This window comes from Prionailurus bengalensis, chromosome D3, assembly GCF_016509475.1.
Source record: "Prionailurus bengalensis isolate Pbe53 chromosome D3, Fcat_Pben_1.1_paternal_pri, whole genome shotgun sequence".
Classification (NCBI taxonomy): domain Eukaryota; kingdom Metazoa; phylum Chordata; class Mammalia; order Carnivora; family Felidae; genus Prionailurus; species Prionailurus bengalensis.
In genome coordinates, this window is record NC_057356.1 from 22,339,633 (window position 1) to 22,366,923 (window position 27,291).

Sequence of the window (27,291 nt, forward strand, 5' to 3'; positions counted from 1 at the left end):
CCAGAAGTATTGGTCCTTTAGGCTTGCAAAGAGGTCAATGCCCAAAGGAGGCTGACAGCACCAAAGGTGGGATCCCAGGCATCTGCAGGGGAGCACTGGTGGGTGGGGAGGTACAGACAGGCCCAGTGCTGGCTATTGCAAGCAATGCATAGCCAAAGTTGGCCTCCACCTCTGAGGGCCCCCAGGCTTGCTCCCCACCACCACACCCCTGCTCATCCCCAAGAGGAAAGGAGAAGAGAACTCAACTTTTTGAGGATTTATTGGGCCGGGGGCTGTCCTGTCTTCCAGGCAAGTCCGAGCAGCTCCTGCACCAGGGATGGGCTGGCCAGAGAATCAGTCCTGAGGGTGCCCACCACTGCACTGCTACATTTCTCCGTGTGTCTGCTGCTCCTCCAGCCAGCCATACTGCCATGGGGCCAAGCCACTGGGACTCCTGGGTCCCCAGCTTGCCAAGTGATCTTGGCTGTATTCCTGGCCCTATCTGGGCCTTAGTCTGCTTATCCTCCATGGGAGGATGTTACTTCCTTGTCAAAAGACAGGTCCACTCCCACTCAGTATCACGGATTCCATGGAAGCAAATAGGGTTCAGGTGTCCCCTTTCTGTGAGTTACTGCAGCTGCTGCTCCTTGAGGCCTTTGTGTCTCACTTTCCATTGGGCTCAAATATACTCAGACGCCAGGGCCTCAGACCCCAGAAAGCCAGGCATCCACATCCCCTGGCAAGAGGAGGAAGTTGGACCAGAGCAGGGAGTAGGCCAACTCACACACCAGGTACCAGGGCGGGATCAGGAGGAGCTGGGCTTCTCCACTGAAGGGTAGAGCTTGCGGAGGCTGGAGTCCAGGAGGAAGTCCACTGATCTGTGGGACAGTGGACAGTGATGAGCAGGTGACCAATGGGTGCTAGTGGGGGAATGGGAGGCAGGAGGTCAGGGCCAGCGAAGGGATTCCTAGATGCAGGACACAGTGCCATTTCTCTATTCAGTTGGGGAAACTGAGGCACAGAGAGGTTAAAAGGCTCACCCTTGGGCCTTTGGGTCAGCTATGTTCCCTCGGAAAAAGACTGCTCCTCCCACTCTATGTTGATCTAGGTTGGCCCATCTTTGGTTCTATGAGCAGGCACATGACCCACGCCTGGCCAATCAGAAAAGGGAAACTGGCTCAGGACTAGGCACTCAGTCCAGAATAGACCAATGACAGCTTTCCGACTTACTTACTTACTTACTTACTTACTTACTTTATTTATTTATTTATTTATTTATTTATGGTCGACTATAAGAAGCTTCCTATGGGTCTTGCTAAGCTGGTAGGATGGAAGCTGGGAACTGCTGGAAGCCATCTCTGCTCCCCTGTGGAGAATATGAGTGAAGCCAATAGGGGGTGGTGTCAGAAGACAGGCATCAGGATGGGGAGACCAAGACCCCTAATGACATCATTTGGGTGCCTAGATCCAGCCATGCCTGAAAGCAGCAGAACTCTGGACTTTTCAGTTTCATGAAGCAATTAATTCTTATTTTACTTAGCCCAGTTTCAGGTGGGCTCCTGTCACCAAAATCTCCCCAAACCCATCCCCTCCAATGCGCACCTGTTCCTGCCTGCCTCCGGTTGTTTTGTAACACTAGGTTTTCTTTCTAGAACTTACTGGTCCTGTGTCCCATACCCTCAAGGCATCCTCCTTATGTTTACTGCCAAAGTACCTGCCAGGATCATATGACGAGGACACAGACTGTCCTTTCTACCTGAGGAGTCCTGAGTGCCAGCCCTGCCTCTGCTGCTACTGTTGTGTGCAAAGTGGGGACACCATGTCTCTCAGAGCTTATCTCCACCTGTAGAGTGGATGATCCCTGAAGCTGGAAGGGGCACTCACCTGTCAATGGGGTGGATGATGACAGGGATGACCAGAAGCCCCAGTGCAGTGGTAGTCCACTTGCGGATGGACAGAGGCCAGCGGGTGGCAGTGCCCAGGATGTAGAGAGAGGCAGCACACACACGGTTGATAGTGAAGCCTGGGATGGCCACAGAAGCCAGAGCCTGCCACACGAAAGTGTCCACCACAGCCACAGTCACCCTGGTGCTGCGGCCTGCTTCAGGGCTTCGTACCTGGTAGGGACAAGAGATACTTCATCCAGCAGGGCAGAGGTGGGAAACGCTGTGGACAAGGGGCATGAGGTTGGACCAGGGGAGGGAAGTGGCCGGTTGGGGGTGTCGGGTTCTGGACTGTACCAATTCAGGGCTGGGGGCAGGATGTAGCACCCTACAAACAGGATGGGGGTATGGACTGCACCAGGCAAGGTTGTAGGGGTTGGACTGTCCCACAAGGGATTTTACCACATGCAAGGCTGGGGACTAAATCACAAGGGAGTGGACTAGGGTCGGGGGTTGAGAGGCAGGCTAACACTCACATCTCCTGCCTTCTTGCCCTTGTCAATGGCATCTGCCAGCACGTAGGAGCTGGATACACCATAGCTCAACCACACCACAGCCGCTGGCACCAGGGAGCGGAATGCCTCTCCCACCTCATTGGCATAGCCTGTTGGAGAGGAGACATTTAATTCCAGGGGTAGGAGTGGGTATGGTTTGCTCCACAAGGGGGCACTAGTCCTAATTCCCAGCCTGCTAAGGAGGAGCTGGGTGACCTTAGGTAAGTGATTTTACTTCTCCGAGCTTTCGATTCCCAGTCTATAAAGAGGCATCCATGAAACCCACCTCCATTCTAGGCCCATTGTGGGAGCGCTGAGTACAGTCACCATTGTCATCACTCACTTGCCTTCCCAGTCTGGGTTCTAGAAGCATGAGCACTAATGGAGAGACTAAGAGCAAGTTCCCTGATGAGGTACTCACCATGTGCCAGGCCTTTCCTCTGCCTTATCTCTTTCTACCCTTACAACTACCACCCCATGAGAGAGACGCTGCGTTCATTCCTTTATGATGAGAAAACCAAGAGTCAAACTGAATCGGTATGAGGCCCCATAATCTGACTCTACAGCCAGTAACCACCCCCCCCCCCCCCCCCGCCCCGTTCCTCCTAGCCCGTCTGGAGCTTACACCTGGGAGACTGATCTGTACAGACAGACCCCGAGGGCAGGGGTGGGCCGACCTGAGCTGTGTGACTCTGGGCAAGTCCCTAGCCCTCTCTGAGCCCAGTCTCTGGCCCGGGCAGAATGAGAACTAAGATCCTTCCACCTTCTCCAGGCCCCTGACCAGCGTCTGGCGACCCCTACCTCTCCAGCCACACGGTGAGGGGTCGCGGAGCCCCTCGCGCACCCCCGGCCCCCTCTCACCTAGGTACCGCACCCACGTGTCTCGGAAAATGTCGCGCTCAGCACCCCGAGGGGGCGGCTCGGACATGGCGCTTCTACCTCCGCACCAGCCACTGCAGCCGATACCACTTCAGCTTCCACTACCGCTCCAATCTGCCGCGGCAGGACCTGCTGAAGGTCCGGGACTGAAGGACAGGTCGCGCTGTCCCCGCCAGCAGGGAGCGTCTGCAAATTACCCCGCGCACTGAAGCCCCTCTCCCAGGCTTGGGCTTTACAGATTAATTTTCTTCACGTTTTTTCTGGGTTTGAGCGGTTGGCGCAGTCCTTTCCCACGACTGACTGACTGTAGTTTTGGAGCCTAAGAGAAGGGGGTTCAAATGCGGGAAGCTACACTTCCTAATTACACTTCATAGCTGTGTGACCTCAGGCAATAGGCTGTACTTCGCTAAGCCTCATTTTATTAATGTATTAATGTATTAAATGCGGAACACAATGTTCACTCCTCGGACAGTTGCAAGGATTATTTTTAGGTAACCATTTGTTAAGTTTACTGATCAGACCATTGACTAAAGACTCTAGACAGATTACTTTCTTAAAGCCTCCCACCAACCTGGGACCCCCATTTTACAGATGATGAAATAGAGGCACAAAAAAGATGGGTCACTTTCCAGGTCATACAGCTAAGTGGTGAAGCTGGCATTTGAATCCAGGCCGTGTGGCTCCAGATTCCACGCTCTTAAGGGGAGTTGAGTTAATGAGTCTGGGGAGTGAATGGTGAGCGCCCTGAAGAAGTGGGTATTTGGACTCGAGTGCCTTCCTGGCAGGTGCCATGTTCATTTATCAAGCTCTGGGTTCTAACCGGATCCATATAACCCTCAGACCAAGCTTCCTGGGGGCAGGACCTTGAATGAATGAATGAATGAATGAACCAACGAATGAATGAGTCAAGGGAAACAAGACTTCAGGGAAATGAGCAGAACAGAATGTGTGGTCTTGGGGGGGTAGTGGTTACTAAGAAACTCTTCCCCAGCTGGACCTCTGTTTACTCATGTGGGCAATGAGTGCACTTCACTAAAGCTCTGAATCCTTTGGATTTTGCCAGCGAAGATGCAGCCATTAAAGGCAGGTAGTCCTGGGTTCAATCCCAGTTGTGCCACCTATTAGCCACGTCAGTAAAATTTATGAGTAGTCAGTATTTACTGAGCACTCACTTGTTAAGGCTCTCTTCTAAGCGCTTTGCACGTAATTTCCTTGAATTTCTGCAACAACCCAGGGCCCTAACGAAGCACAGGGTTGTTGCATGGTACCTAGTATGCGCTCATTAAAGAATTAGCTTTTATTGTCATCAAATAAAGACAGAGAAAATAAAGACCACTGATTCAATATTAAGGGCCCCATTTTCAGCCCTGGCCGTCTCTGTCATCGTTCGGTCGTGTAGGTCAGCCGGTTGGCGGTGACCTCGCAGGAAGCTGGGCTTGGGCCCAAAGGGATCTCCAGCCCCGGAAACATCGGTAATGCTGACGCGGAATTAGGAGACGGTCCCTAGCACCACGTGAGCGTCGTTCGTCCGCTCCCCCCCCCCCCCCCCCCCCCCCCGGGCCCACCGCAGGCGCTGCACGTACTCCCCAGACCCGCACTTAACAGCGCGCAAGAATCTTCCGGCGCGTAACGAGGGACCGAGTGGGGCGGGGCCTCCGCCCTGACCTTGAAGGCGGCCAGTAGCGAGCCCTGGTGCCCTTAACAAAGATGGCGGAAGACAGCAACGGGCTGGGCCAGCCTGGAGGCAAGCTGGCTGTTGGGCCCCAAGGGAAAGCGCGCGCCAGAGGGAAGTAACGGGTGACTTCTGCGCATGCTCCCCACCTATTGCCGGCTAGTTGCTGCTGAGGAGTAAATTTGTCGTTCTGAGGGAGGGGCAGAGAGGAGCGAGGCGGCGGGCATTGATTTCCACTTCCTGTGCACTGAATGTTGCTTTATTCATTGGTTAATTTTCCTAACAGAGCGTTGTAAACCAAGGTCGGGGTGACCCCTGCCAAGCGGTCTGGCTGCTGTCCACGCAGCCCAGCCCCTACTCAGTTTCACCAGACCATCTCCCCACGCTGGGCCGGGGCCTGGGTCTCGGAGGGAAAGCAGTCCCTGCGAGGGCCCAGGCGGGTTCGTTTTCCAGTGTTCGTTTGCAGGGCGTGGTGTTAAGTGCTGTGGTTGCCCCCAGGGTCCGTGCCCTCCAGTACCTGGTCGCCAAGCGCCCCCTGTTCGTCACTGTGGATGGAGGGGCTGGGGACCTGTGAGGCCGTTTGTGGCTGCCCCCAGATGCTGGCCCGGGCTTTGGCCCCCTGCCCGGGCAGCCTCCCCGCCAGACACCAGGAACCCAATGCACCAGCCGAATGCCTCCCACAGAGATGGGACTGCCAAAGCATTGCTGAGGTCAGTCAGGAAGCGGCCTGGCCGGCACCGTGGGAGACTCAGACTGGGAAATGCACTCACTGAGATCTACTGTTTTGAGCCCACTTGTCATTTTTGTGTGGGGTGCTCAAATGGAGAGTTAACTTGATGAGAGGCCGGCAGCACTGAAAAGGGGGGGTGGAAGCCTCAGGACTCACCCCCACCCCTAACCTCCCTGGCCCATCATGGAGCTGGGATCCCTGGAGGTAATTTCCCTGTGCTTTGTTTATGTTGGAGGACAGTGGCTGGGCACCAAATCTCACTGTCCTGAGAAGCTGAGTCACTGACAATCAGTAATTAAAGAGGCAGCCAGTGGGTCCCAAGAATTGCAAAAATCTCAAGGTGGCCTTCCTGTCTACCCCTGAGTGGGAAGATCTACACTGAGACCATCTTCTGAGACCTGATAGGCAAAGCCAAAAGATCCCAGCCTTGGTGATAGAAAGTTTAGAAGAGTTTTTGACCCCCACCATAACTCTAGCAACCTGCTACCTTGCTATACTCCTCATTATGATCTAGACTTAACATTTTCATTTGGGAACAAGTTCCTCCCCTACAGCTGGCTTCCCCAAAGTGTTAGGTCTCAATCTCTCCCCCCTTTTCTAATTTCTTCCCTGCTGCCACCCCCATCTCCCCCCCTTTCACTTCCTGTCTCAGCTGTCACTGGACAGGTAAAGTTGGCACAGCTTATAGGATGGTAGGTCCTATCATGGTGCCCAGCCCCTGGGACTTCTTAGCAATTTGAGAGGCAAGGGGACCCTCTCCTGCTACTCTCCCTCTTCCTAATTCTGAAATGAAAGTTTCCCAAATCCAGCCCAGGGTCTTTCTTGTAGCCCAGTTTTTTGGGAGGCATCTGGATACTGGGCAAATGACTGCTACAAGGGACAGAAACTGACAGGGAGACACTGAGGGAGCCAGGCCTTCTGTGGGAGGAGGCATTACTTTGGGGTGACTGCCCCCAGCTGTTTCATCTTCTCTTCTGAGGCTTTGTCTGGAAGCAGGACCTCCACAGTGAAACTGACCTTCTTGGCATGAATGAAGCTGTAGGTATTGTCAAACCGCAGGACATCTGAGGGGAGGCAGAAAACCAGACATTCAGGCAATTCTAACAAAGGGCAGCGAGTTTTGTTGACTGAACAAGGCAGTGTGGTCCATAATGAGGATGAAGGTGGCATAAGCAATGGTCCTTCACCTTCTGAAACTTAAATCAAGCTGGGTCGACAAGATATGCACAGAGAGAAAAAAATATATGAGACGGAACATGCCGAGCGCCAGATGAGTGAGAGAGACAACCATATCTGTTAACAGCTTGGAAGGAGAGGGCCCTATTGACTGAAATCATGTAAAAAGGCTTTTCAGAGGTGTTAGAACTTGAACTGGGCCTTGAAATGGCATAGCAGAATTAGTAGCAGCAGTAGTTGTCAAAATAATAATAGTTATGGGAAAATGCCTACTTATGTGTCTCAGCCCTGGCTTGGTAATCTATATATACTACTAGATTATTGCTCCAAATAACTATGAATTCAGTATTAATCCTGCTTTATAGGGTATAAAAAGGAGGTCACTGTATCACATGGTGAGGTGATAGAGCTGCAATTTCCCTCTGGTCTGCATTGTTGCCTGCCTTGGGCCCTGGAAAAAGACGAGCCCTGTTCAGTTTCTGGCCAAGGTAAAAAATACACAGAATTTTTGAACCAGGAATTCATCCCAGTGAATTTGTCCCAAATAAATGGACAAAGATGCTCATTTTGCCCCTGTTTGTAATCATAAATGATTAGGAAAACTCAAAGTGGGCATGCAGTTGGCAGAGAAGGCTTTGAAGCCTTGGCCGAGGAACAAACTGCTTTTAATCTAACCCTTTTTTTTTTTTTTTTTTTGTTGAGAAGTTCCATTTCAGTCAAGTACCCCTTCAAGAGAACAGAGTGTGAGAACAAAAACACTCACTCTGCCCTTTCCCTATCCAGGAGTTCTCTCGCTTTTCCCAGCAAAAATAAAAACTTAGAACAAGCCCCCCCCCCCCCAAAAAGTATATTTAATCCTGAGAATTAGCCTCTCCTCTTTCCTGCCCCTAAATAAAATACATAGTTTAGACCTTGAGTAGACACTCCACCCACACTTTTTTCACGGTATGAAGGAAGTATTACTCATTGATTTTCTCTCTGCACCAGAGGTTTTTCAGAACCAGTAGTCCCTCCGGAAAGAGCGACACTGCCTCGCTGTCCTGGACAACAGAGCCCTAGCAACTAGAATCAGTCATGCTAGAGGAAAGGTCTGAGCTCCTTGGACCAAGCACCAGGATCAAGATGGCTCTGCCTTGTATGATATTTTGCTCTCAGAAACAAGGAAGAGGCTGTTCTAAGGCCCAGGCCCAAGGGAAGTGGAGTTCATGAACTACATGGTTCATTTTGACACTAATCATGTACTCACAGGCCTGTAGGGCCCTCAGAGATCCTTCCAGGCTAGGGCTCCTCAACCTTTGTTGGGGAACTGGCCCCCTGAGAATCTGATGAAATCATACAACTTCAGATCCCCTGGACCCCATCATGGACCCTTGGGGGCAGGGGGTCCCAATGGGAAAGGCACCATTCTGAAGAGTCTCAGCACATGGGTGTAATCATGCCCTCTCGTTTATGTATGGAAACAAATATATATTCTAAATTAACTTCCTTTTATTTCTCCCAGTGGGAGATTATATTGCTTTTTAAATCATGTGTTTAGATGGGTTATATTATCCATGAATTTCATTTGAGAATAGAAAAGGGGATGTTAGACACTCTATGTTATAAAAGGGGGGTGGTTTGGTCTTTTAAGATTCACAGTCACATCTATGGGGAGTCCACAAACCCCAGATTAAGACCTCCTGCTCTAGGGGAGCCTGGCTGGCTCAGTTGGTAGGGCATGTGACTCTTAATCTCAGGGATGTGAGTTCAAGCCCCACGTTGGGCATGGAACCTACTTAAAAAATTAAATTAAAAAAAAAAAAAGACCTCCTGCTCTAGCCCACTCCCCTCATTTTAAGAAGGAAAGCAAAAGCTGGGGCGCCTGGGTGGCTTCGTTAAGCAGCCAACTCTTGACTTTGGCACAGGTCATGATCTCACAGTTCGTGGGATCAAGCCCCACATGGGGCTCTGTGCTGACACTGCAGAGCCTGCTCGGGATTCTCTCTCTCCCTCTCTCTGCTCCACCCCTGCTCATCCTCTCAAAATAAACAAACTTAGAAGGAGGAGGAGGGGGAGGGGGAAGAGGAGGAAAGCAAAAACTACTTAGAGACACCTGCCCAAAACACTTGGAGAGTTGATGGCACAGGGGGACTCAGAAACCAAGCCTCCTGGAGCCTGGCTAGACTCTCTTCTCCCCAAGACTCTCTTCTCCCCAACACTGCCTGGAAGTACTGTTGAACCTTCATCTAGTCTTTTAGGTCTTCTAGACCATGTTAAGTACTCCTGGCAGACAAAGTCTGTATCTTTTCTTCTGAATCTTCTTTCCAAGTATTCTAAACTCAGGCCCTCAGGAAATTTTAGTTGAGAAAAAAAATAAGTGAAATCAATTCAGACTTCGTTTATCCTTCTCAGCCATTAAGTACACTTGGGCAAGGACCCGTGTGGCCTGGGGAGGATTAATGTGTTTTTACCACTGGAGGCTGGCACAGAGTTTTAATTTCTCCACTGAGCGATTATGTTCCACTTTGCAGGGGGTCACCTGGCTCTCCAAGGGCACTGCCCTCCCACAGGTAAGTTTGTAACCTAATACTGCATTCTCTCTGGGCTCAGGTCTAACCTGAGCCACGGCTCCAGACAACAGCTGATCCCACCTCATTGTCTTTACACCTGGGAGGTGGATGCCCTGACCTGCCTCTAATCCTCCTTGGAATGGACAAGAAGCGGCAGTCAAGGCCCCACAGGCCGATAAACGTTCCATCTGGGAATGTATCCAAGAAGAGCTAAAATATATTTGGGATTTGCAAACCTAAGCCTGGTTATGTTATAAGGTTCCTGGTCCTCTCTCAGGCTGTGTCCTTCCGGTACTATAATTGGTAATGAGCACTGCTGGAAAATGGGTGGGGCACTGCTGTTGGCTGCATGAATTTGGGTAAATTACTTCCCTGGTCTGGGACTCCACTCTCTGTTCTGTAACATCAGGGCAGACCTGATCATCTCTAAGATAGCTATGGCCTAGAGATCTGGACCAGGACTCTAGGATTGCCTCATGTCCTCTGTCTTTTGGTGTTCATATAAGCTACTTTGTGGGAGAGGTGACATCCCTTCTCTATACCTCAGCTTCCCCGTCCATTAAAAAAAATTCAAGTTGGGGCACCAGGGTGGCTTAGTTGATTAAGCGTCCAACTCTTGGTTTTGGCTCAGGGCATGATCTCATGGTTTGTAAGATTGAGCTCTGCATCAGGCTCTGCACTGACAGCATGGAGTCTACTGAGGATTCTCCTCTCTCTCTCTCTCTCTCTCTCTCTCTGCCCCTCCCTGGCTTGCTCGCTCTTTCTTTCTCTCTCTCAAAATAAATAAAGTTAAAAAAATATTTTAAAAAATTCAAGCTTGGGGCACCTGGGTGGCTTAGTCGGTTAAGCATCTGACTTCGGCTCAGGTCATGATCTCATGGTTCCTGAGTTTGAGCCCCACATCGGGCTCTGTACTGACAGCTCAGAGACTGGAGCCTGTTTTGTATTCTGTGTCTCCCTCTTTCTCTGCCCCTCCCCCACTTGTTTTCTCTCTCTCCCTCTCTCTCTCAAAAATAAATAAAACATTTTTACAAACTTTTTAAAAAAAATTTAAGCTTATATACAAAATGCTTTATGCTCTGTGGATAATAGTATCTGGGCTGGTGTGCTAGGACTTGTTCTTACTGAAGCATGTAGTAATATGCCTTCTCCTCCAAGGACCTAGCTGCTTGCTCACTAACAAGAATACTCCTCCTCCGTGGGGAGCCATACCACAGAGCATCTGAGGAAGGGGCTGTAGAGACTGAACATTGCCTGGCATGTGGGGAAGTACACGGCATCTGAGATCGGGATGATGTTGTGAGGCATCTGGGGGCTAGCTCAGATCTCCTGGTGATGCTGCCCTAGAAATGGGGCACAGGGCTTCTCCCATCTCCAACATCATCTCCAGGATGGCCCTTCTCCCTGCCAGGTCTTGCCCTAATAACAATAATGGTGACTACAGTGTGTTAAGTGCTTGCTGTACGCCAGGAATTATGCTAAGTGCTGCACAGACCTATCCCCATGAGGTAGAGAGTTTGATCCCCAGTTAGCAATCAGGAAACCGAAGCCCAGGGAGGCTGTCACTTGTCTAAGGACTAGTCTAGAGTCAAATCCAAGTGGCTTAATGATAAAGCCCTTGCTCTCATTGACTTTCCATGCCTGGCCCATTGGCTCTAATAGAAAGGAAACTGGAGACTGGAAGGGAAGTATGTGTGTGTGTGTGTAGTTTTTCTACTTATAAATGTAGTACATGGTCATTGTAAAATAACTATTTGCAGAACTCATGTAAAAAAATTAAAGCCCTCTATAAGCTTCTTACCATCTCAGAGATAACCACTATTCCCCAGAATTATTTTTAATATACATGTTTTTAAAAAAAGCAGAGTGTATACCATATGCTATGCTTCACTCTTTGTTTTTTTAAAACATGTACCAGACATCTTATGTGTCAATTTATTCCCTCTAATGTGTATATTGTGTTCCATATACGTATATGCATGGACCATAATTCATTTAACGAGATCTTATTAAGGCCATTTAGTTTATTGCCAGTTTCCCAGACTGCTAGGAACATCCCTGTACCTATATCCTTGTGTCTTTGTATAAACATTCCTGTAGACTAAATTTCCAGAATTAGAATTGCTAAAAGGGGATTTTAATAGATACTACAAAGTTGAGTGAGATCAAACACTTTTTCAAATGCCTGTTTGCCATTCTTATTCCTCTTGCCCAAACTTCCTATTCATGGTCTGTGCCCATTTTTTTTGATCAAGGTGGAGATAAATGAAGCTCAGAGGGATCAAGACTGGGCTTTTCAGCATTGCTCACCCGGGGATCCCTGCACCCACCCAGGCAAGTTCTGCCTCTCTGATGTCTGGGGAGAGGAACATTCCCAAGAAATGTCTGATGACAGTCATAGATCCAGTTAGTCTTGAACCAGATAGCAAATATTCTGAACCTTGTGATCACCTAGCACCATGACTCATCTCTACCTGGGAATATTTGGTCAGAGTCCCATCCTGCTGCTAACCAGGAGGGTCACCTGGTCATTGTACCTGTCCAAGCCTAGGTTTCCTTACCTATGTCAGGAGAGGGTTGATCTGATGGAGCCCTATGTCTAGTTCTAACAGTCTGAGAGCATAAACCCATGGAGAAAGAGGGACCTCACAGGCAGACAGCTAGGGCAGGGGCTGTAAGCCAAGACTTACAGATGCCAGGATCACTGCAGGTGAGGGTCCCATCCTCAGGGACGAGATGGGCATTGTACCTCTGGTTGGAAAGCACCTCCGTCATCTCCCCTGCCCGCTGCCGCTCCCCCATTTTGGTCTTCAGGAAAATCCCAAAACCGATGTCTGAACCATCTGACATGAACTGCCACCTGCAGGAGACATCCACCCATTGAGACGTGATTCCGTCCATGTGTGCACTCTCTGGGGTCCTGCCCCCAGGGCTTCTCCCAGCCCGGCCCACCCACTGGCTCAAAGGCACAGGCTGCCTCCTAGGGTCCAGAGCACTACCTGAGGACACAGCCAGGGAAGAGGATCTCATACTCCACTTGGTGGGAGGAGCCACGAGAAATCTGCACACTGTGCTCATACTGCTGTTTCACTTGATCTCGCACATAATACTTCTTCGGAATGTCACCCCCGTAGTTAATCTAGAAGCAGAACACAGAATGAACTGGAATGGGCATTTGAGCCAGGCTTCCCGGGCGATCCCCTAGCCCTATGGGCTACGCGGCGGGGGGCATGCAGTCCCCTACCTTGGATTTGCACTTGGGGTCTCCATCAGAATCAGTCATGGTACCCCCATACTCCATAGGCAGCTGGTCAGGGCTGATATATTTCAGTAAAACCTCCTTCCAGTTTGCTGGGCAGTAGAGGGAAGGAAGGAGAAAAAAAGGGTCACCACTAGGCAAGATTTCCTCACGGCCCTGGTGGTCAACACAAAAGAGGCAGGAAAAACCCTGTCTGCCCCAGGACGCAAAACACAGGCATTAGGAGTACACAGTATACACACAGATCTGCAGGGGATTCAGGAGGAACCATCACCCAGAGGATTGCCCTGCCCTGAACTAAGAATCAGAACACCTTGAGTCGTGTCTCCCCTGCCTCTGGCCAGTTGAACAACCTTGGGCATTGCTTCACTCTGAGCCTGATTCCTCCCACCTTGCAAGGCTTCAGTGGGGGGTGAAGTGAACTAAGTACTTGAGAAGATGCCATAAACTGTTAAGTGCCCTACGCACATCAGAATATATTATCACTCCTTGGAAGATGATACAAATACCTGCAGTGCAGGCAGAGGGAACAAAGAAAGGGAAGGGCATCCCACGTAGAGGGAACAGCATATGCATCAAGCAGGAGGGCCTGAATCAACATAATCTGTCCTGGGTAGACTGAATTCCAGGAGGGCACAACCCTGTGTCTCATCCCCTACTTTTATCTATACGAATCATGCTCAGTCGTGAGTTACTGAATGCACCACTGTAGAGTGGCCCTTGAAATGGGTTCCCTTGGCTTTACCCCAGCCACGACTTTACTTCTGCTGTTTTTCAGGCTGTCTAAGCTGCCAGTGACTCGGCCCCCCCCCCTTTTTTTTTTGTAAATAACCAAGCCCTTTCCTGACTCAGAGAGTTTGATTCTAGTGCAACCAATGCTGAGAACCAAATTCCTAACCTATTATCAGCCAAGTACAATATTTTGATGCTGGAAACCTTTCCATGCTGACTATATAGACCATAAATAGGCAGCAGCTCCAAGTCATGGGGTACAACCCAGTATCCTCTGTTGTTGGTACTGGCTGGAAGCCCACAGAGACTGTCCAGAGTCTCCCAACCCTCTGATTTCTAGGGTCCCGGGACCATGCAACTCCTGCGACACAGCGTCTGTGGTTTGGGGAGTGATTTAATCTGTGCTTCTAAGCCTCACTGACCAACCCAAAATGAATGTCTTCCCTCCTCTGCTGAAGATCCTGTATCTTCCGAGACTGAGATGGGTTTGGTTGAAAGGGTTTCAGGTGTGGGTGGGAGAACAGACGGCACCTTCTCTACAGCTCTGCTGCCAGGAAACCCAACCACCACATGCTCATGGTGGGTGGTAGCAGCAGAAAAGCCAAGAATCATCAGAGCCTTTTGCTCAGATTTTGTATGTCTTCCCCCAGCTCAGCTGGAGAGTTGGAATAAGGCCAAAAAGAACTTCCCATCTTACAGAGAGAGTAACTGAGGCAACAAGAAGGAGAACTTGTTGCTGTCAGAGTCAGGACCAAATCCCAGAAGTCCTGTACTTTCTAGAATGCTCCACGCTGCTCCCGGGGCTCATTAATACGCACTGGGAAGATTTCCACTTTCAATGTGTTGCCTAATGGTGAACATTCAGAAACGTTCAGAATCTGTATTACCTACCCCTAAATTCAACTCCACGGGTGACATCGAGTCTTCCAGGAGCCAGTCCCAATCTACCTCTGTGGTCTTTTCTTCCCACCAACTTCGCCTAATGTTCTGGTAAAACTCAGCTCCTCTCTGTCCGTGGCTGGCTTGATTCCTATGCGTCTCTTGCTCCAGCTTCCCTCTTGTGCCCTGATGTTCTCCTAGCTCCCCAGCACATCCAATCCCTGCCGGGTGTGGTCCTGCCAACGTCACCAATCACTCTTCATTCTCCCTGGTGGGCTCCTCTGGCTCTGCCTGCCCTTGAGCTTGGACAGTCCCCAGGGCTGAGCCTCCACTCTTCTGTGGGCATCCTTTATCTACTCACAAGGTTTTAGTTGCTGCCTGTATTCGATAACTCCCGAATTTCCAAACTGGAGTTCTCTCCTCAGCTTCAGGCTCAAGTAACCCCAACATCTGTGTATCTCAGAGATTCCCCAAACTCAACATCAAGCTTATTCTTCCAGTTGTGTTCTCTAGCTGAACGAATTGTACCAGAATGATTGTGATATCCAGTCATTCACGCCAGACACCAGAAAGTCATTTCTAGATTTCTCTTCCTTCCTCTATCCAGTCGACTGAGTTCTGCTGTTTCACTTCCTAAGTAAGTCTCTAGTCCATCCTCTTCTCTCCATCCCTACTGCCACCTCCCCAGCTCAGGTTTGCAACACCTCTTGCATGGACTGTGGCCACACTGCAAATTGGTACCTGTGCTTTGCAAGCTTGCCAGTAAAATGTGTCTCCATTTGAAATCTGATCCTGGTTGGGGTGCCTGGTGGTGCAGTCGGTTAAGCATCTGACTCTTGATCTCAGCTCCGGTCACGATTTCACATTATGTGAATTTGAGCCCTACGTCGGGCTCTGCACTGATAGCATGGAAGCTGCTTGGGATTCTGTCTCTCCTTCCCTCTGCCCCTCCCCAGCTTGTGCTCTCTCTCACTCTCTATCAAAATAAATAAACTTAAAAACTTAAAAAATAAAGTAAAAATCTGATCCTGGTTAAGAAGATGGGGTACACATATACAATTCTACTTTGAATACTACTACATTGAATACTACTCAATGATGAAAAAGAATGAAATCTTGCCATTTGCAACAACGTGGATGGAACTGGAGGCTATTATGCTAAGCGAAATAAGTCAGAGAAAGAAATATATTATTTGACTCATGTGGAATTTGAGAAACTTAACAGATGATCATAGGGGAAGGGTATGAAAAATAAGATAAAAACAGAGAGGGAGGCAAACCATAAGAGACTCTTAAATACAGAGAACAAACTAAGGGTTGATGGGGGTGGAGGGGTGGGGGAAAATGGGTGAGGGGCATTAAGGAGGGCACTTGTCAGGATGAGCACTGGGTGTTATGTGTAAGTGATGAATCATTGGAATCTACTCCTGAAAACAAGACCACTGTATGTTAGCTAACTTGAGCATAAATTTTAAAAAATAATAAGGGGCGGCACCTGGGTGGCTCAGTCAGTTAGGCGTCCAACTTCAGCCCGGGTCACGATCTCACGGCTCGTGAATTCGGACCCCACATCGGGCTCTGTGCTGACAGCTCAGAGCCTGGAGCCTGCCTCAGATTCTGTGTCTCCATCTCGCTCTCTGCCCCTCCCCCACTCACTCTGTGTCTCAAAATAAATAAATACATTATAAATAAATAAATAAATAAATAAATAAATAAATAAATAAAAACATTAAAAATAAATAAAATATATAAAAATAAATAAAACAAAATAAATAAAAAATAAATAAAAACATTAAAAACATTTTTTTTTAATAATAAAATAGGGGCGCCTGGGTGGCTTAGTCGGTTAAGCGTCCGACTTCAGCTCAGGTCATGATCTCACGGTTTGTGGGTTTGAGCCCTGCGTCGGGCTCTGTGAGCCTGGAGCCTGCTTCAGATTCTGTATCTCCCTCTCTCTCTGCCCCTTCCCTGCTTGCACTCTGTCGATGTGTCTCTCAAAAATAAATAAACATTAAAAATAATAATAAAATGGCTAGAAAGTTAATTAATTAATTAAAGAATCTGATGCCAGTACCTTCCCTGCTCAGAATCTTCCGTGGTTCCCAGTGGCCTGTAGAGTCATGTCCAGGCTTCTCGGCATGGTGCCCTGGATTCTCTGTGCCCTGGCTCTCGGCCCCTCTCCAGTGTGGCCCCTCTCTTGTCACACCCTGCTGTGCTCTCTACAATTGCCTAAACCACGGTGTGTAAGGTCTTTTCTCAGTGCTGTTCTTTCTGCCCAACGGGTTCCTGCCTGGCATCATCTTGCTGCCTCTTAACTCATTCTGTAGCACTCAGGTGAGGTAGGCATCTGCTCCTTCCTGGGTCAGGAGAAGGTGAGTGTCCCTGCTCAGTGTCCCCACCCACTTGCTTTCTCTCTTTTACATGTAATGTGTTGTCTGCATCTCCCTTCCCCAACAGGGCCTGGAGCTCTTCAAGGGATTCTATCTTACTCATCTTTGTCACCTAATCCAGGGGGCCTGGCACACAGTAGGTGCTCATCAAAGGAAGCAACTCCTAGTTGCCCCTAACTGAAAGCAACCTCTGCTCCTGTTTCCTCCATGCACCTTCTCTCTGCTGTTTCTAGTACCTTTTCTAGCTTGTATCATCGCTTTCTCTCTAAAGGTCTTCTCTCTCCTATTACCCTGTAAGCTCCTTAAGGGCAAGACTGGTATTTTGTTCATCTTTGCATCTACAGTGCTGAGCTCAGTACTTTCTTCTAGAGCGTCTGAGTGAAAGAGTTCTTATTAAAACAGAAAGGCAGACCCTAGCCCGGCCCCTATTTGCTCCTGGGTCTCACTGCTACCAAACCAGCAAAGGAAGCCTTCACCTTAGATACATCTAAAGCTGTCCCCAATTTGGCCCACAGAGCATCCAGTGGCATTGAGAAGAGTCTGGGCTACTCACCCCCCAGGACCATGATCTTCTTGCGAGTGTCCTCACTCAGGAAGGGCTTGATGAGGTTATAGGCCACAGGAAACAGCTTGGGGGCTGGAACAGAGACCAGGCAATGTGAGACCGGGAGCGAGGCTCACTTTGTCCCTAACAGTGTCCTCCACAGCCCCTTGTGTCGGGCCACAGGCTCCCCAGTGCTGTGGAGCCCACACAGCCCAGGGTGTGAGGCTTGGCACAGGCACCTCTTTGACATCCAGCTTCCCTGTCTAGAAAGTGGGTATTGCCTTCCTATCTCACCCGTCTGGCTGGCTCCAAGGAGATAATAAATCCTAAAAGCTTTGTGAATTGTAACCCAGTCTGCATATGTCAGGGGTCCCCAGATCCCCTCCTCTGCCTCACCCCATTCTACTCCCCTGGACCTGTCCCAGAAACATTTTGGGCCCCTCTTTCCCATTTGACTTCATCACAGATAGTTCCCAACTTACCTTTATTTTTTTTTTTTTATTGTTTTTTCAACATTTATTTATTTTTGAGAGACAGAGAAAGACAAAGCATGAGGAGGGGAGGGGCAGAGAGACAGGGAGACTCAGAATCTGAAGCAGGCTCCAGGCTCTGAGCTGTCAGCACAGAGACTGACACAGGGCTTGAACCCACAAACCATGAGATCATGACCCGGGCTGAAGTCAGGCACTTAACTGACTGAGCCACCCAGGCGCCCCTCAACTTACCTTTAACAACAAAAAGACGCTTCAGTGTCTCAGGATAGTTTTCCTCAAACATGCAGAGAAACTGTGGAAACAAATCACGGAGTCCAGAGGGCCCAGACCTCTGTACCAGGGAGGCAGGAGGGAGGCAGGAGGGAGGCAGGCTCCGCCTCCTTCAGGCTAAACTCCGCCCCCATCACCTCACCCACAGAGCATCTAGCAGAGGGGCTCACTCCTACTTTTTCTCCTCCTCACAGCCCCCTCCCAGCCCTGCTCCTCACCTCTCCATAGGCCTCCACCGCAGGCTTCCAGAGATGCTTGAGGCCAAGACCCTCACAGTCATAAATCAGGGTGACTGTCTCCACCTTCTTCCCCATCTGCAGAGGACAGAGGAGCAGAGTCACATCTTGCTGATTTGGTCATGGGCCCAGATCTGGACAGGGCCATACCAAGGGCCTTCCATGTTGAAATAATCACCCCCAGGCCAGAATTGTGGCCTAGGCTAGTCACTCTTCCTGCCTCGGTGTCCCTGTTCTTGTCCAGTAAACAACTGGGTGGATCTAGATTCTCTCTGAGGTCCCTTCTGTTCTGCAGTTTGACCTCGTGGCCCCCCCTTCCTCTGTGTGCAGCACCTGGTAGTGTTCAGTCCGTGGGGCCTTGTTGGGCAACTTTTCTGGTGAGCAGGCACGGAGACTCTCCATCCAACCTAAGCCCTTAAGGGTACATGCCCACCTAATGATTCTCTGTGTCCCCAGCCTGCAGGATCTCTGCACACACTGGGCTCTCAGTGCATGTTTGTGAATGACGGTGTTGGAGTGTTCCCAAATTTATCACATTATTTCACTGGATCCTTATGATAGCTGAAGAGGAAGGCAGAAGAGATGGTCAGTGTGGCTCCAGCTCTCCCTTCAGTCTTTTTCTTAGAGAGGGAATCACCTGTCCTCACCTTTTTGTTTTGAATACAGACTCTGAGCTCATCTCACCAGCGGTACCCAAACACTTGTCTGAGGACAGGGTGGTCCGTGACAAAGATTTTACTGGTGCCCAGATGAATGAGAAAAACAATGATAATGTAATAAATTTCTTCAATTTAAAGGACTGCTCTTTATTCTGAGATTATGCCATTCCTATAGTTTTGGGGGCTGATTATGGCAATAGTAGCTGGTACATTTTCTTTTTAAGTCCTTACTTGGAAAAATAAAAATTTGGCAACGTATGTCAGTCCCCAAAACTTTGTAATTTCACTCGTGTGTGAAATCCAAACGTCTGGGCCCCAGTCCTGAAGCTGTGCTTAAATCCCTGTGTGATATGCCTGTTTCTGCTTGAACACCTCTACTGTGATGAACTCATTTTCAACCGTGATAAGCCCACTTGCCTTTTCGGTCTGGCGGACACACTCCTGAAGAAGCCGCTCACAGTCCCGCATCTTGGTCTTGAGCAAGTCCTGTTTGGTGGCTGAGAGGAGCAGACCCTTGGCATCCAGAGGTCCAATGACATCATACCAGACGGGGCAGCCATCCAGGTCATAGCCACACATGCCCCCTGACAGATACTGTTGGACCACCTGGGCAAAAACATAGAGGAGGCACCTGGTCAGCAGGCCCAGGGCAGTCGTGCCTTCCCTGTATCCCAGAGCCTTCCCAGGGGTTCATCAAGCTCTCCCTCCACAGCCTTCTCCTGGGTGCCAATAGATAACCCACCCTGGGAACCACTGGGGCTCACTTAGAATTGTCAGACCTTTCCTCTGAAGGTCCCAGTCCACCAGATTCGGGCACAGATTGTGGGTCTAACAGACCCAACGTAGGGATGCGGCAAGATCATTTGTCCTCACCTCTGGAGGCTGCCAGCTCATGATGTTGTCAATGTCCTTTTGCTTTCGGAACTCCACGTGCTGCAAACACACAGTCAGGGCTTTAAAAGAGCAGGAGTGGGGGGAACCCTTAAGGGGTATCTAGCAATAGATGACAGTATGAAGAGGCCACCATCACATCTCAGGTACGTCATGAGAAGGCAACTGGCAGGAATGGAAAAGAAGGCACTGCATGGTTTAGAGGTCTGGGAAGAAGGGATTATAATTCTTGGCTGGCCCAGAACTATTAAAGTTCTGTGTTTCCAAGGAAGGGAATGCACTTTGTCACAGAGGTCGAAGGTAACAATGGTCAGCTAATACTCAGATATGTCACACAAGCCAAAAGCTGTGATTGGATGGGCAGGGTGGGCAAAGGAAGCACAGTGTGATCCTGACAGGCAGGAATGGAGGCAACAGCGGGATATGAAGCCAAATGGATCTCACCTTCCGGAGCATGGCTTCGGACTTCTGCAGGTCAAAGTTTCTAGCTGTAACAGGGAAAGGTGGTTAGGGTTAGACCAGCAGGCTGGGCATCCAAGGACAGGGAGATTTCCCTATTCCCATGCAGGGGCTGACTCCCAGATCACCCCACAAGCAGAAGGTAACATGAAGACCTTCACTGGGTGCTTCTGGAACACCATAGTCCCTGAAGGTCAAGGATCAGGGCAGGTGGCTAGAGCCTTGCAACTTCAGGATTAAAAGAATTTTACCCTAGTGGATGCAATAGGTGAAAGATCTTATCTTCTCTCACGGAAAGTAAACCCTGGACCGCTTTATCATTCTGCCTCTCCAGTTACACAAAGTTAATCTTCACGGTCTAACATCCAATTCTGAGAACTTGATCCACAGTTCAAAGATGAGCATAGTTGCCCCACAGTCTGGGGTGGATCTGGCAGAACATCCCAGTAGGATAGAGTTGATGAGCCTCGAGTCAACCTTGCCCTATCTTCAAAGGATCCATGCATACCCTAATGAGACACAGAGGGCCCTCCTCCCACGGTTCCTGGAAAGCTTCAGAATTCAAGTTCACCTGGGCCAAGTCTTCATTTTATGTTCCAACCCCAAGTCATTCTGCTCAAACTTGAACACAAAGACCTCACTACCCCAAATGCCACCTCCTTCCAGGTAATCTGCACTGCTATTTGCACTCAGTCCTCATTGTTACACTGAGATCTGCCTCCGGGACACTCAGAAAATAGGGTCGCTTCCTCAGTCATGTGACAGCCTCTTCAATACTAGTGAACTCTGTGCTGCCACCTGAGTCCTCTCGGCTATCATGTTGCCCATCCATGGATCCTTTCTCTAACCATTTCTCACAGCCCAGTTTCAAGTCCATCTACAGAACTTCCCTTTAGATGTTTCCCAGTTTGCCAGTGCCCTCCTTAAAGTGTGCTGTCCAGGGACACCTGGGTGGCTAAGTTGGTTGAGCATCTAACTTCGGCTCAGGTCATGATCTAGTGGTTTGTGGGTTCGAGTCCTGCGTCAGGCTCTGTGCTGGCAGCTCAGAGCCTGGAGTCTGTGTCTCCCTCTCTCTCTGCCCCTCCTCCGCTCATGCTCTGTCTCTGTCTCTGCCTCTCAAAGATAAATAAACATTAAAAAAAATTTTTTTAATGATAAAGTGTGCTGTCCATAACTGAGCACAGCACCAGGTGTTGTCTACCCTTCTCCAACAAAGCCTAAGAAATTTCTCGGCAACAGTCCCACCCTTAACTCAGATGGAGCTTTCAGTCAACGGAAACCCCCAAATCCTTTTCAGCTGTGCTGTTGGGAAGCCTCCATCCCATATGTTGTGAGGTGGTTTTCTGGACCCATCCCTATCAGATTTCCTCTTGTTACAATCAGCTTCATTTGATCCTTTAAAGAGTTTTTGAGATCCAGACTCTTACCAATTTTGCCAACTGACCTATGAACCTTCCCTCCCAGCTGCATGTCCTCTGTGGATCTGATTGGTATCTAGAATTGCTGACAGCCCTGGAAGCTGGGCCAGACAGGCTGCCCTCTGGACTGTCACCTTAATCACTGATCTCTGGGAGTGGCCGAGCACATTCCCTGACTCTGCTATCATGAAATCCAGTCCACGCTCCTGCACCCAAAGGGTATATCAAGAGATTTGACCAATGCCCCCCCTCTCGTTGGTGCTGGACACACACTGGTGAACAGCCTTTGCTCTTAGGAAGTTTCTTCTGATGGCCACCCTTTACATGCCATCATGGCAGCAAGGGGCGGCTTTTAGAGGAATATAATCTGGGTTTGCCTCTCAGCCCCTCCACTTTCTTGCAGTTTGACCTTGCACAAGATACTGCACATCTCTGAATCATCTAATGATCTGGAAACACATGAAAGATGCAAAGCAACATGCTATCATGATGGGGGAACCCAGCTGGTCTGTGAAGGAGTGGTAGTGAACTGTGACCCCCCTTATCTCCAGGTGACTCTCCAGTTAACCGGTATCTGCAAGAGTCCAACATCTAGCATCTTCTTTGAGGGAGCTCCCTAATATCTGCCAGAGTCCAACATCCAGGGTCTTCTTTGAGGGCCCTCCCCAAGTTGCCACTTGGCCCTGACTGCCTCCCCATGCCTGCTGAGTCGGGCCTCTCCAGAGCTCCTGCTACCCTAGTCAGGGGCAGCTCAAAGCATGGCTTAGGGCACTGCCAGAGAAGCTGGTCCAGGAGCAGCTGTCCTGGGTTCTTATCTGATCACTTCCTAGTCCTAGTGAAGAAGACTCAGACATCCTTTGCCCCCACCCCGCACGCGCGCACACGCACACACACACACACACACAATATTTCTACCACCTCCTCATTTTCATCTGGCCACCTGACCCTGTACTGAAGCAGTACAGATTCGTGTGCCTGCTCTCAGGGCTTGGGGCCAGCAGAAAACTCAACCCATGTGAGGAGAAGGGGCCAAGAGTAGAAGCCCGAGTTCATACCTAGGTTAGAGAAAGACATTCTGCTGGCATGCGCCTTGAAAATGTTTCCTTTAGAATCAAAGGTAAGAGGGAAAATGTTTCCTTAAAAAAAAAAAAAACGCAACAAAAACCGTAATTGAAATTCATAGCAGAGTCTGACCCAGCCTGAGCTCCTGCCCAGGAAATGTGAGGCACAAAGGGCAGAGGAGACACTTCCTCTGTCTTCAGAGGGCAGGGGTGGCTTCCTAGAGAGACTGCTGGCCTGGGAGTCTGGGGCCCTAGGTTTCTGCCCTGATTCTGCTTCTCATTAGCTGTGTGCCTTCAGGTAAGTGCCTTCCCCGCTCTGAGCCTCAGTTGTCTTAACCGGCAAATGAGGATGACTATACTCTTCCGTATGCCTGCAAAGAGAGGGGTTATCCAAGGACTGGGGAGTTGGGAATGCCTGGGAAACCAAGTGCCAGGAGCCCAGGTGGTCTTCTCTTAGATAAAAGAGCTGTGTTATGTTGTTCATCTCTCTGAAACCACACGCCTCTACCTAACAGCAGCTCGGTGGGGTGTTTGATCATCTTACAGCTGGCTCTTTAAGGCAGCACATTCTTCCCACGCTGCCTACCCGCCCACTTCTAGCTAAGGCCCTTCAGCAAAACATCCTCCACCCCTGGACTGAGGCCATTGAGCCCCCGTGCCGCCCCTTCACCCAATCCAAGTGGGCTGATGGTGGTGCTGGTGGGGTAGTCACAGCTCTTTTTGGGGGAAAGGGCAAGTGGCACTTCCAGAGGCACACAGGGCCCCGTGTGGCTTCCCTGGCTGCACCTGCCATGGGATACATACTAGTACCTTTTCTGGACAGAAAAGGAAAATACATCTTTTCACCTGTTCCAAGACCCCTAAGGTATGTACGTGTGTGTATGTGTCTATAAATAAATAATCAGGCATGATTTGTACTTTAATATTTGGGGCTATGATTCTACATCATAATTGAATCTCTGCCAATCTAACACAGTGGAATTTTCTCTATTATTTCAGTGTCTGCTAAGAGAATTTCTATAAAGAAAAAAAAAGTGTGTCACAGGAACCAGAGAGGGTAGCACATGCCTTGAACCACAGGAGGAAAAAAAGGGAAACAAGAAAGGAGAGATTTCAGGAGTTGGGGCATGGAGCTGAATTGGACTCTGAAGCTAGTAGAAACATGTACATTTCATCACCACACACAGAGTTCTGTCATGTTACATCCTGTAATAGGCAAGGCACCCTGTCTGGTCCTGTTCTAGCAGAGAGGAGCCTAAAGCAGATGTGTGCCCCTGGCCTACATGCCACAGCCAGACCAGGGCAGAGTTAGAGCTAGAACTTGAGGCTCTGGAGCCTGGTAGTGGCCTGAGGGCAGTCTTGTCAACCTAGGTTTGGCTGAGTGCTCCCACGTTCCCCGTGCACTCTGCCCCTCCTTCAAGCCACCTAAACTGCTGGCAGCAGGTGGCTTGCCATCCCAAGAGGTCACAGAGGGGGCCGGCCTCTCCCAGGGGCCTGCACTCTGGTTCTAAACTTGGCTCTGCCTCTGACTACTCACGTGGCTTGGTCTTCCTAGGCTTTTCTTCAACCCATTTCCCCAAGTCCATCGGGAGAGTGCATTTATCAAATGGATGGAAAGGGCACTGGGCTGGGAGTCCCACCAGTTCTAGTCTTCTCTCTGCCTGTAATTCAAGCACTGTGTGACTTGGAGCAAGTTACTTCACCTCTCTGAGCCTCAGGGTTGTTATCTACCCAATAGGAGGATCAAGGTTATACAATTGCCAAGAGCCCTTTGGGTTCTAAAGGTTGAATTCTCCGGATTCTCAGATTGCCAGGGGCAGGGTTTCCAGAGTGCACCATTCTGTTACCCAGGACAAGCCCCTGCCCCAGCCTCCCGCAGCCCCGATTCCCTCACCTCGGAGCCAGCGCAGGAGAAAATAGTCATCTGGATTTGGCAGAGTAGGCAGCACATCCTGGACATTCTCCCGAAACTGTAGGGAGAGGCAGTAGGGTGAGTGGCAGGCCCCACCCCAACCACCCTCTGCCGGGGGCTCTCCGCAGGGACTTTGCTAGACCTCTCTTCAATACAGTCAACTTGTAGACACTGGCTGAGCACATGGGCTGCATAGTACACTCTGCTGCCTCAGTGGATAGCGAGGAGGAGGCAGGAAGGAAGTAAGACACTACCTCTGCCTGGCTGTGTGCACTTCCACTCCAGTGTGGCAGGTGGGCATATGTGTTCCCAGCTGTGATAATAGACACTCTGGCACATGCCACAGTAAAAGCTATCAGTTTGCCAAGCGTTCCCTGTGTGCCCAGCACTGAACTTGGCATTTATCTTATTCATGCCTCACTCAGAGTCCCTGGAGGTTTCACTGTCCCTATTTTACAGATGAAGAAATTAGAGTTCAGAGAGGCTAAGTAACATTCCCAAGGCTGAACAGCTAGTAATCAGCAGAGCTGGGATGCAAACCCAGGTCTGTCTGAGGCCAGACAGCACACTCTTTCCACTGTAGTCTTCTGCCCTTTAGTAATGGACTGGTGAACAATGTGCTGGGGGAGCAGAGGAAAAGTTTTTATGACCGGCCCAGGAAGACAGTGGTCTCATACGACTTCAAAAAAATGGCATTTGCGTTGGGCTAGAAGGACTTCAAAGGCAGCAGGAGGAGGGAGGAGGGCAATCCAGGTGGAGGGAACAGTTCCAACAGGAAGCCATGAAGGCAGAAAGTGCAGGGAGTGCCAAACAAGGGATGGATGTGGACATCCACCTCCAAGTAGGTGAGCACACCCCCACGTGCTCTCCCCATGCCTCCTGCTCCTGGCCACTCACCTTTCCCTACTCACTGACCTTACAGGACAGTCCAGAGGGGACCAATGAGGACCTGCCACCTCCACCCCTTGCCTAGGTCAGCCAGGGACTTGAACCATCCCATCCCATCCCCCAGACTCCCAGACTCCCAGGGGAACTGCTCATCCAGGGCCCAGGCATGAAGCCACCCCTCACCAAGGACCCTACCCAGCCCCTGGTTTCCAGTTTAATCACCACCTAATCCCTCCTCTGCCTGACTTCCCCTGCAGGTCAGCAGTAAAACCTGAAACCTCCCTATCCAGCCTCCCTGGGATGGGGGAGGCCCAGCCTGGGGCAGAACCTTCATGGGGTTGGTGCCTCAGCCCACTGCCATGGCAGGAGACATCTGGCCCCCCACCCCCTGTCCAGCCATGGAAAACTGCTCAGCTGTGAAGATTCCAAACCTTCAGACCAGACCCAATGGGTTCTGGCTCCCAGAACAGCCAACCTCCCCTCTCCTCAAGGGCAACAAAAAGTAGATTCAGTTGGTGGAGAGAGGGTCCAGCTTTCAAACTGCTGCCCCCTCCTCTGCCCAGGCGCCAAGGCAAAGCCAGGCTTACCTTCTAGCCTTCTGAAGAGCATCTGCCCCAGTCCCAGGGAGGGGCCTGGATTGCAGGACAAGGGAGGGCTGGTCTGAGCTCAAACTAACCTCAACCCAGTGAGTCGCTGATAGGATTCCAGCCTTCACATGAGGGTGCTCCCTTCAACACCATCGGGTCCAACCCCTCACTTCGTTTCATCAAGGAGCACACAGAGAAGGACCGGTTTTGCCCAAGGTCGGCAGAGAGACTTGGTGCCCCAGAAAGGGCTCTCCAAGTATCCTCAAGAGCTGTCAGGGCCCTGTTCAGGGTGCCGCTGCCCCGTAAGAGGAAAACCTCTGGGAAATGGAAGGGAGCAGCCCCCAGGGCCCAGCTGCCAGTCTTGTGAATGAATATTGCCTTTGTACCCTTAGCTACCTCCGAGGGCTTCCAAGCAACCACTTCTTCCCAGTTGGCACCGCCAAGGTCTCGCTCGGGGCTGAGGCTGGGGTGGCCAAACTTCCCCGGGGCCTCCTCGGCGGGCGAGGGTTGGGAGGGGCAGGCCTCGGGGAGAGGGGCGCGAGGCGCCAGGTGCTGCCGGCCGCAGCTCCGCCAGCCTCCCGCCGGTCCCGCACCGTCGCTCGCCCCCCGCCCAGTTCCTTCCCAGCTCTCAGCTGCCGGAAGGTGAGGCCCCGGGCCGGGGGGCGGGGGCCGGGCCAGGATGAGGACTCACCTTGGCCAGCGCCTCCTTCTGCTTGGGGCTCAGATCGCCGACTCTGCCGCTCATCGTGGCTCGGGCGCGGGCGCGGCGGTTGCGGCAGCTGATGGAGCACGGGTCGCTCTCTGCCGCCGGAGTAAAGTCCCAGCCTTTTCCCCGGGCCTCGGGGCTGGCCGCCAAGCCCCGCCTCTTAAAGGATCCCGAGGGGTGGAGTAGGGAGGGATGCGCTGGGCGCGGGAGCCTCTGGCGCGTTGCCCTCTATCCTCCTGAAGTCGGAGACCCTGGCAGGAGGCGACCAGGGGTGCCCCACCCGGGCCGAGGTTAGTGGACATTAGAGGGTCAGGAAATCTGGGTTCTGGTCTCAAATTTATCCTTAGCTCCCCTGTGACCTTGGACGAGACACCTGACTCTCTGGGCCTCAGTTTCCCCATCTAGGTGCTATCTAATGACCTCTCCTGCAATCAGACCCCATAGGGCAGAACCTCACTGCCCCAGATGGTGAAGAGCTTGCCTG

General features: G+C 50.6%; 2 protein-coding genes and 1 non-coding gene across 7 annotated transcripts; 1 reads left to right on the forward strand and 2 right to left on the reverse strand.

Annotated features, from left to right (window-relative positions):
- Positions 1-241: 241 nt before the first annotated feature.
- MTFP1 (mitochondrial fission process 1) lies at positions 242-3,485 on the reverse strand. Of its 2 annotated transcripts, none has more exons than XM_043559268.1 (4): positions 3,278-3,485; positions 2,399-2,526; positions 1,864-2,096; positions 242-899 (listed from the first exon to the last, which is right to left on the reverse strand). In XM_043559268.1, exons 1-4 carry the CDS (start codon positions 3,342-3,344, stop codon positions 785-787), a joined length of 543 nt encoding a protein of 180 aa, XP_043415203.1. In that variant the 5' UTR covers positions 3,345-3,485; the 3' UTR covers positions 242-784. The 2 variants fall into 2 exon arrangements, with proteins under 2 accessions (XP_043415203.1, XP_043415204.1); XM_043559269.1 differs by having other exon boundaries at positions 242-857; positions 3,278-3,480.
- A 3,016-nt stretch (positions 3,486-6,501) lies between these two features.
- On the reverse strand, positions 6,502-26,960 carry SEC14L2 (SEC14 like lipid binding 2). Of its 4 annotated transcripts, none has more exons than XM_043559270.1 (12): positions 26,793-26,960; positions 24,609-24,684; positions 20,221-20,264; positions 19,759-19,818; positions 19,303-19,491; positions 18,209-18,304; positions 17,952-18,012; positions 17,236-17,319; positions 12,667-12,773; positions 12,422-12,561; positions 12,113-12,282; positions 6,502-6,761 (listed from the first exon to the last, which is right to left on the reverse strand). In XM_043559270.1, the coding sequence occupies exons 1-12, from the start codon at positions 26,844-26,846 to the stop codon at positions 6,631-6,633; spliced, it is 1,212 nt and encodes a 403-aa protein (XP_043415205.1). In that variant the 5' UTR covers positions 26,847-26,960; the 3' UTR covers positions 6,502-6,630. The 4 variants fall into 4 exon arrangements, with proteins under 4 accessions (XP_043415205.1, XP_043415208.1, XP_043415209.1 ...); XM_043559273.1 differs by lacking the exon at positions 26,793-26,960 and adding an exon at positions 26,498-26,595; XM_043559274.1 differs by lacking the exon at positions 24,609-24,684 and having other exon boundaries at positions 26,793-26,949.
- Positions 8,566-8,638, forward strand: TRNAK-CUU. Its single transcript has one exon. It is a non-coding gene; the product is annotated as a tRNA-Lys (tRNA).
- Positions 26,961-27,291: the final 331 nt, after the last annotated feature.

Coding starts and splice junctions, on each gene's coding strand:
- SEC14L2 (XM_043559270.1), bottom strand. CDS start 26,846: ATGAGCGGCAGAGTCGGCGATCTGAGCCCCAAGCAGAAGGAGGCGCTG. Junction 18,305..19,302: donor GTGTCCGCCAGACCGAAAAG/GCAAGTGGGCTT, acceptor TGTCCTCTGCAG/ATGGGGAAGAAGGTGGAGAC. Junction 12,562..12,666: donor ACCCCAAGTGCAAATCCAAG/GTAGGGGACTGC, acceptor TTCTGCTTCTAG/ATTAACTACGGGGGTGACAT.
- MTFP1 (XM_043559268.1), bottom strand. CDS start 3,344: ATGTCCGAGCCGCCCCCTCGGGGTGCTGAGCGCGACATTTTCCGAGAC. Junction 2,527..3,277: donor CACGTGGGTGCGGTACCTAG/GTGAGAGGGGGC, acceptor CCTCTCCAACAG/GCTATGCCAATGAGGTGGGA. Junction 2,097..2,398: donor AGGGCAAGAAGGCAGGAGAT/GTGAGTGTTAGC, acceptor TGTCCCTACCAG/GTACGAAGCCCTGAAGCAGG.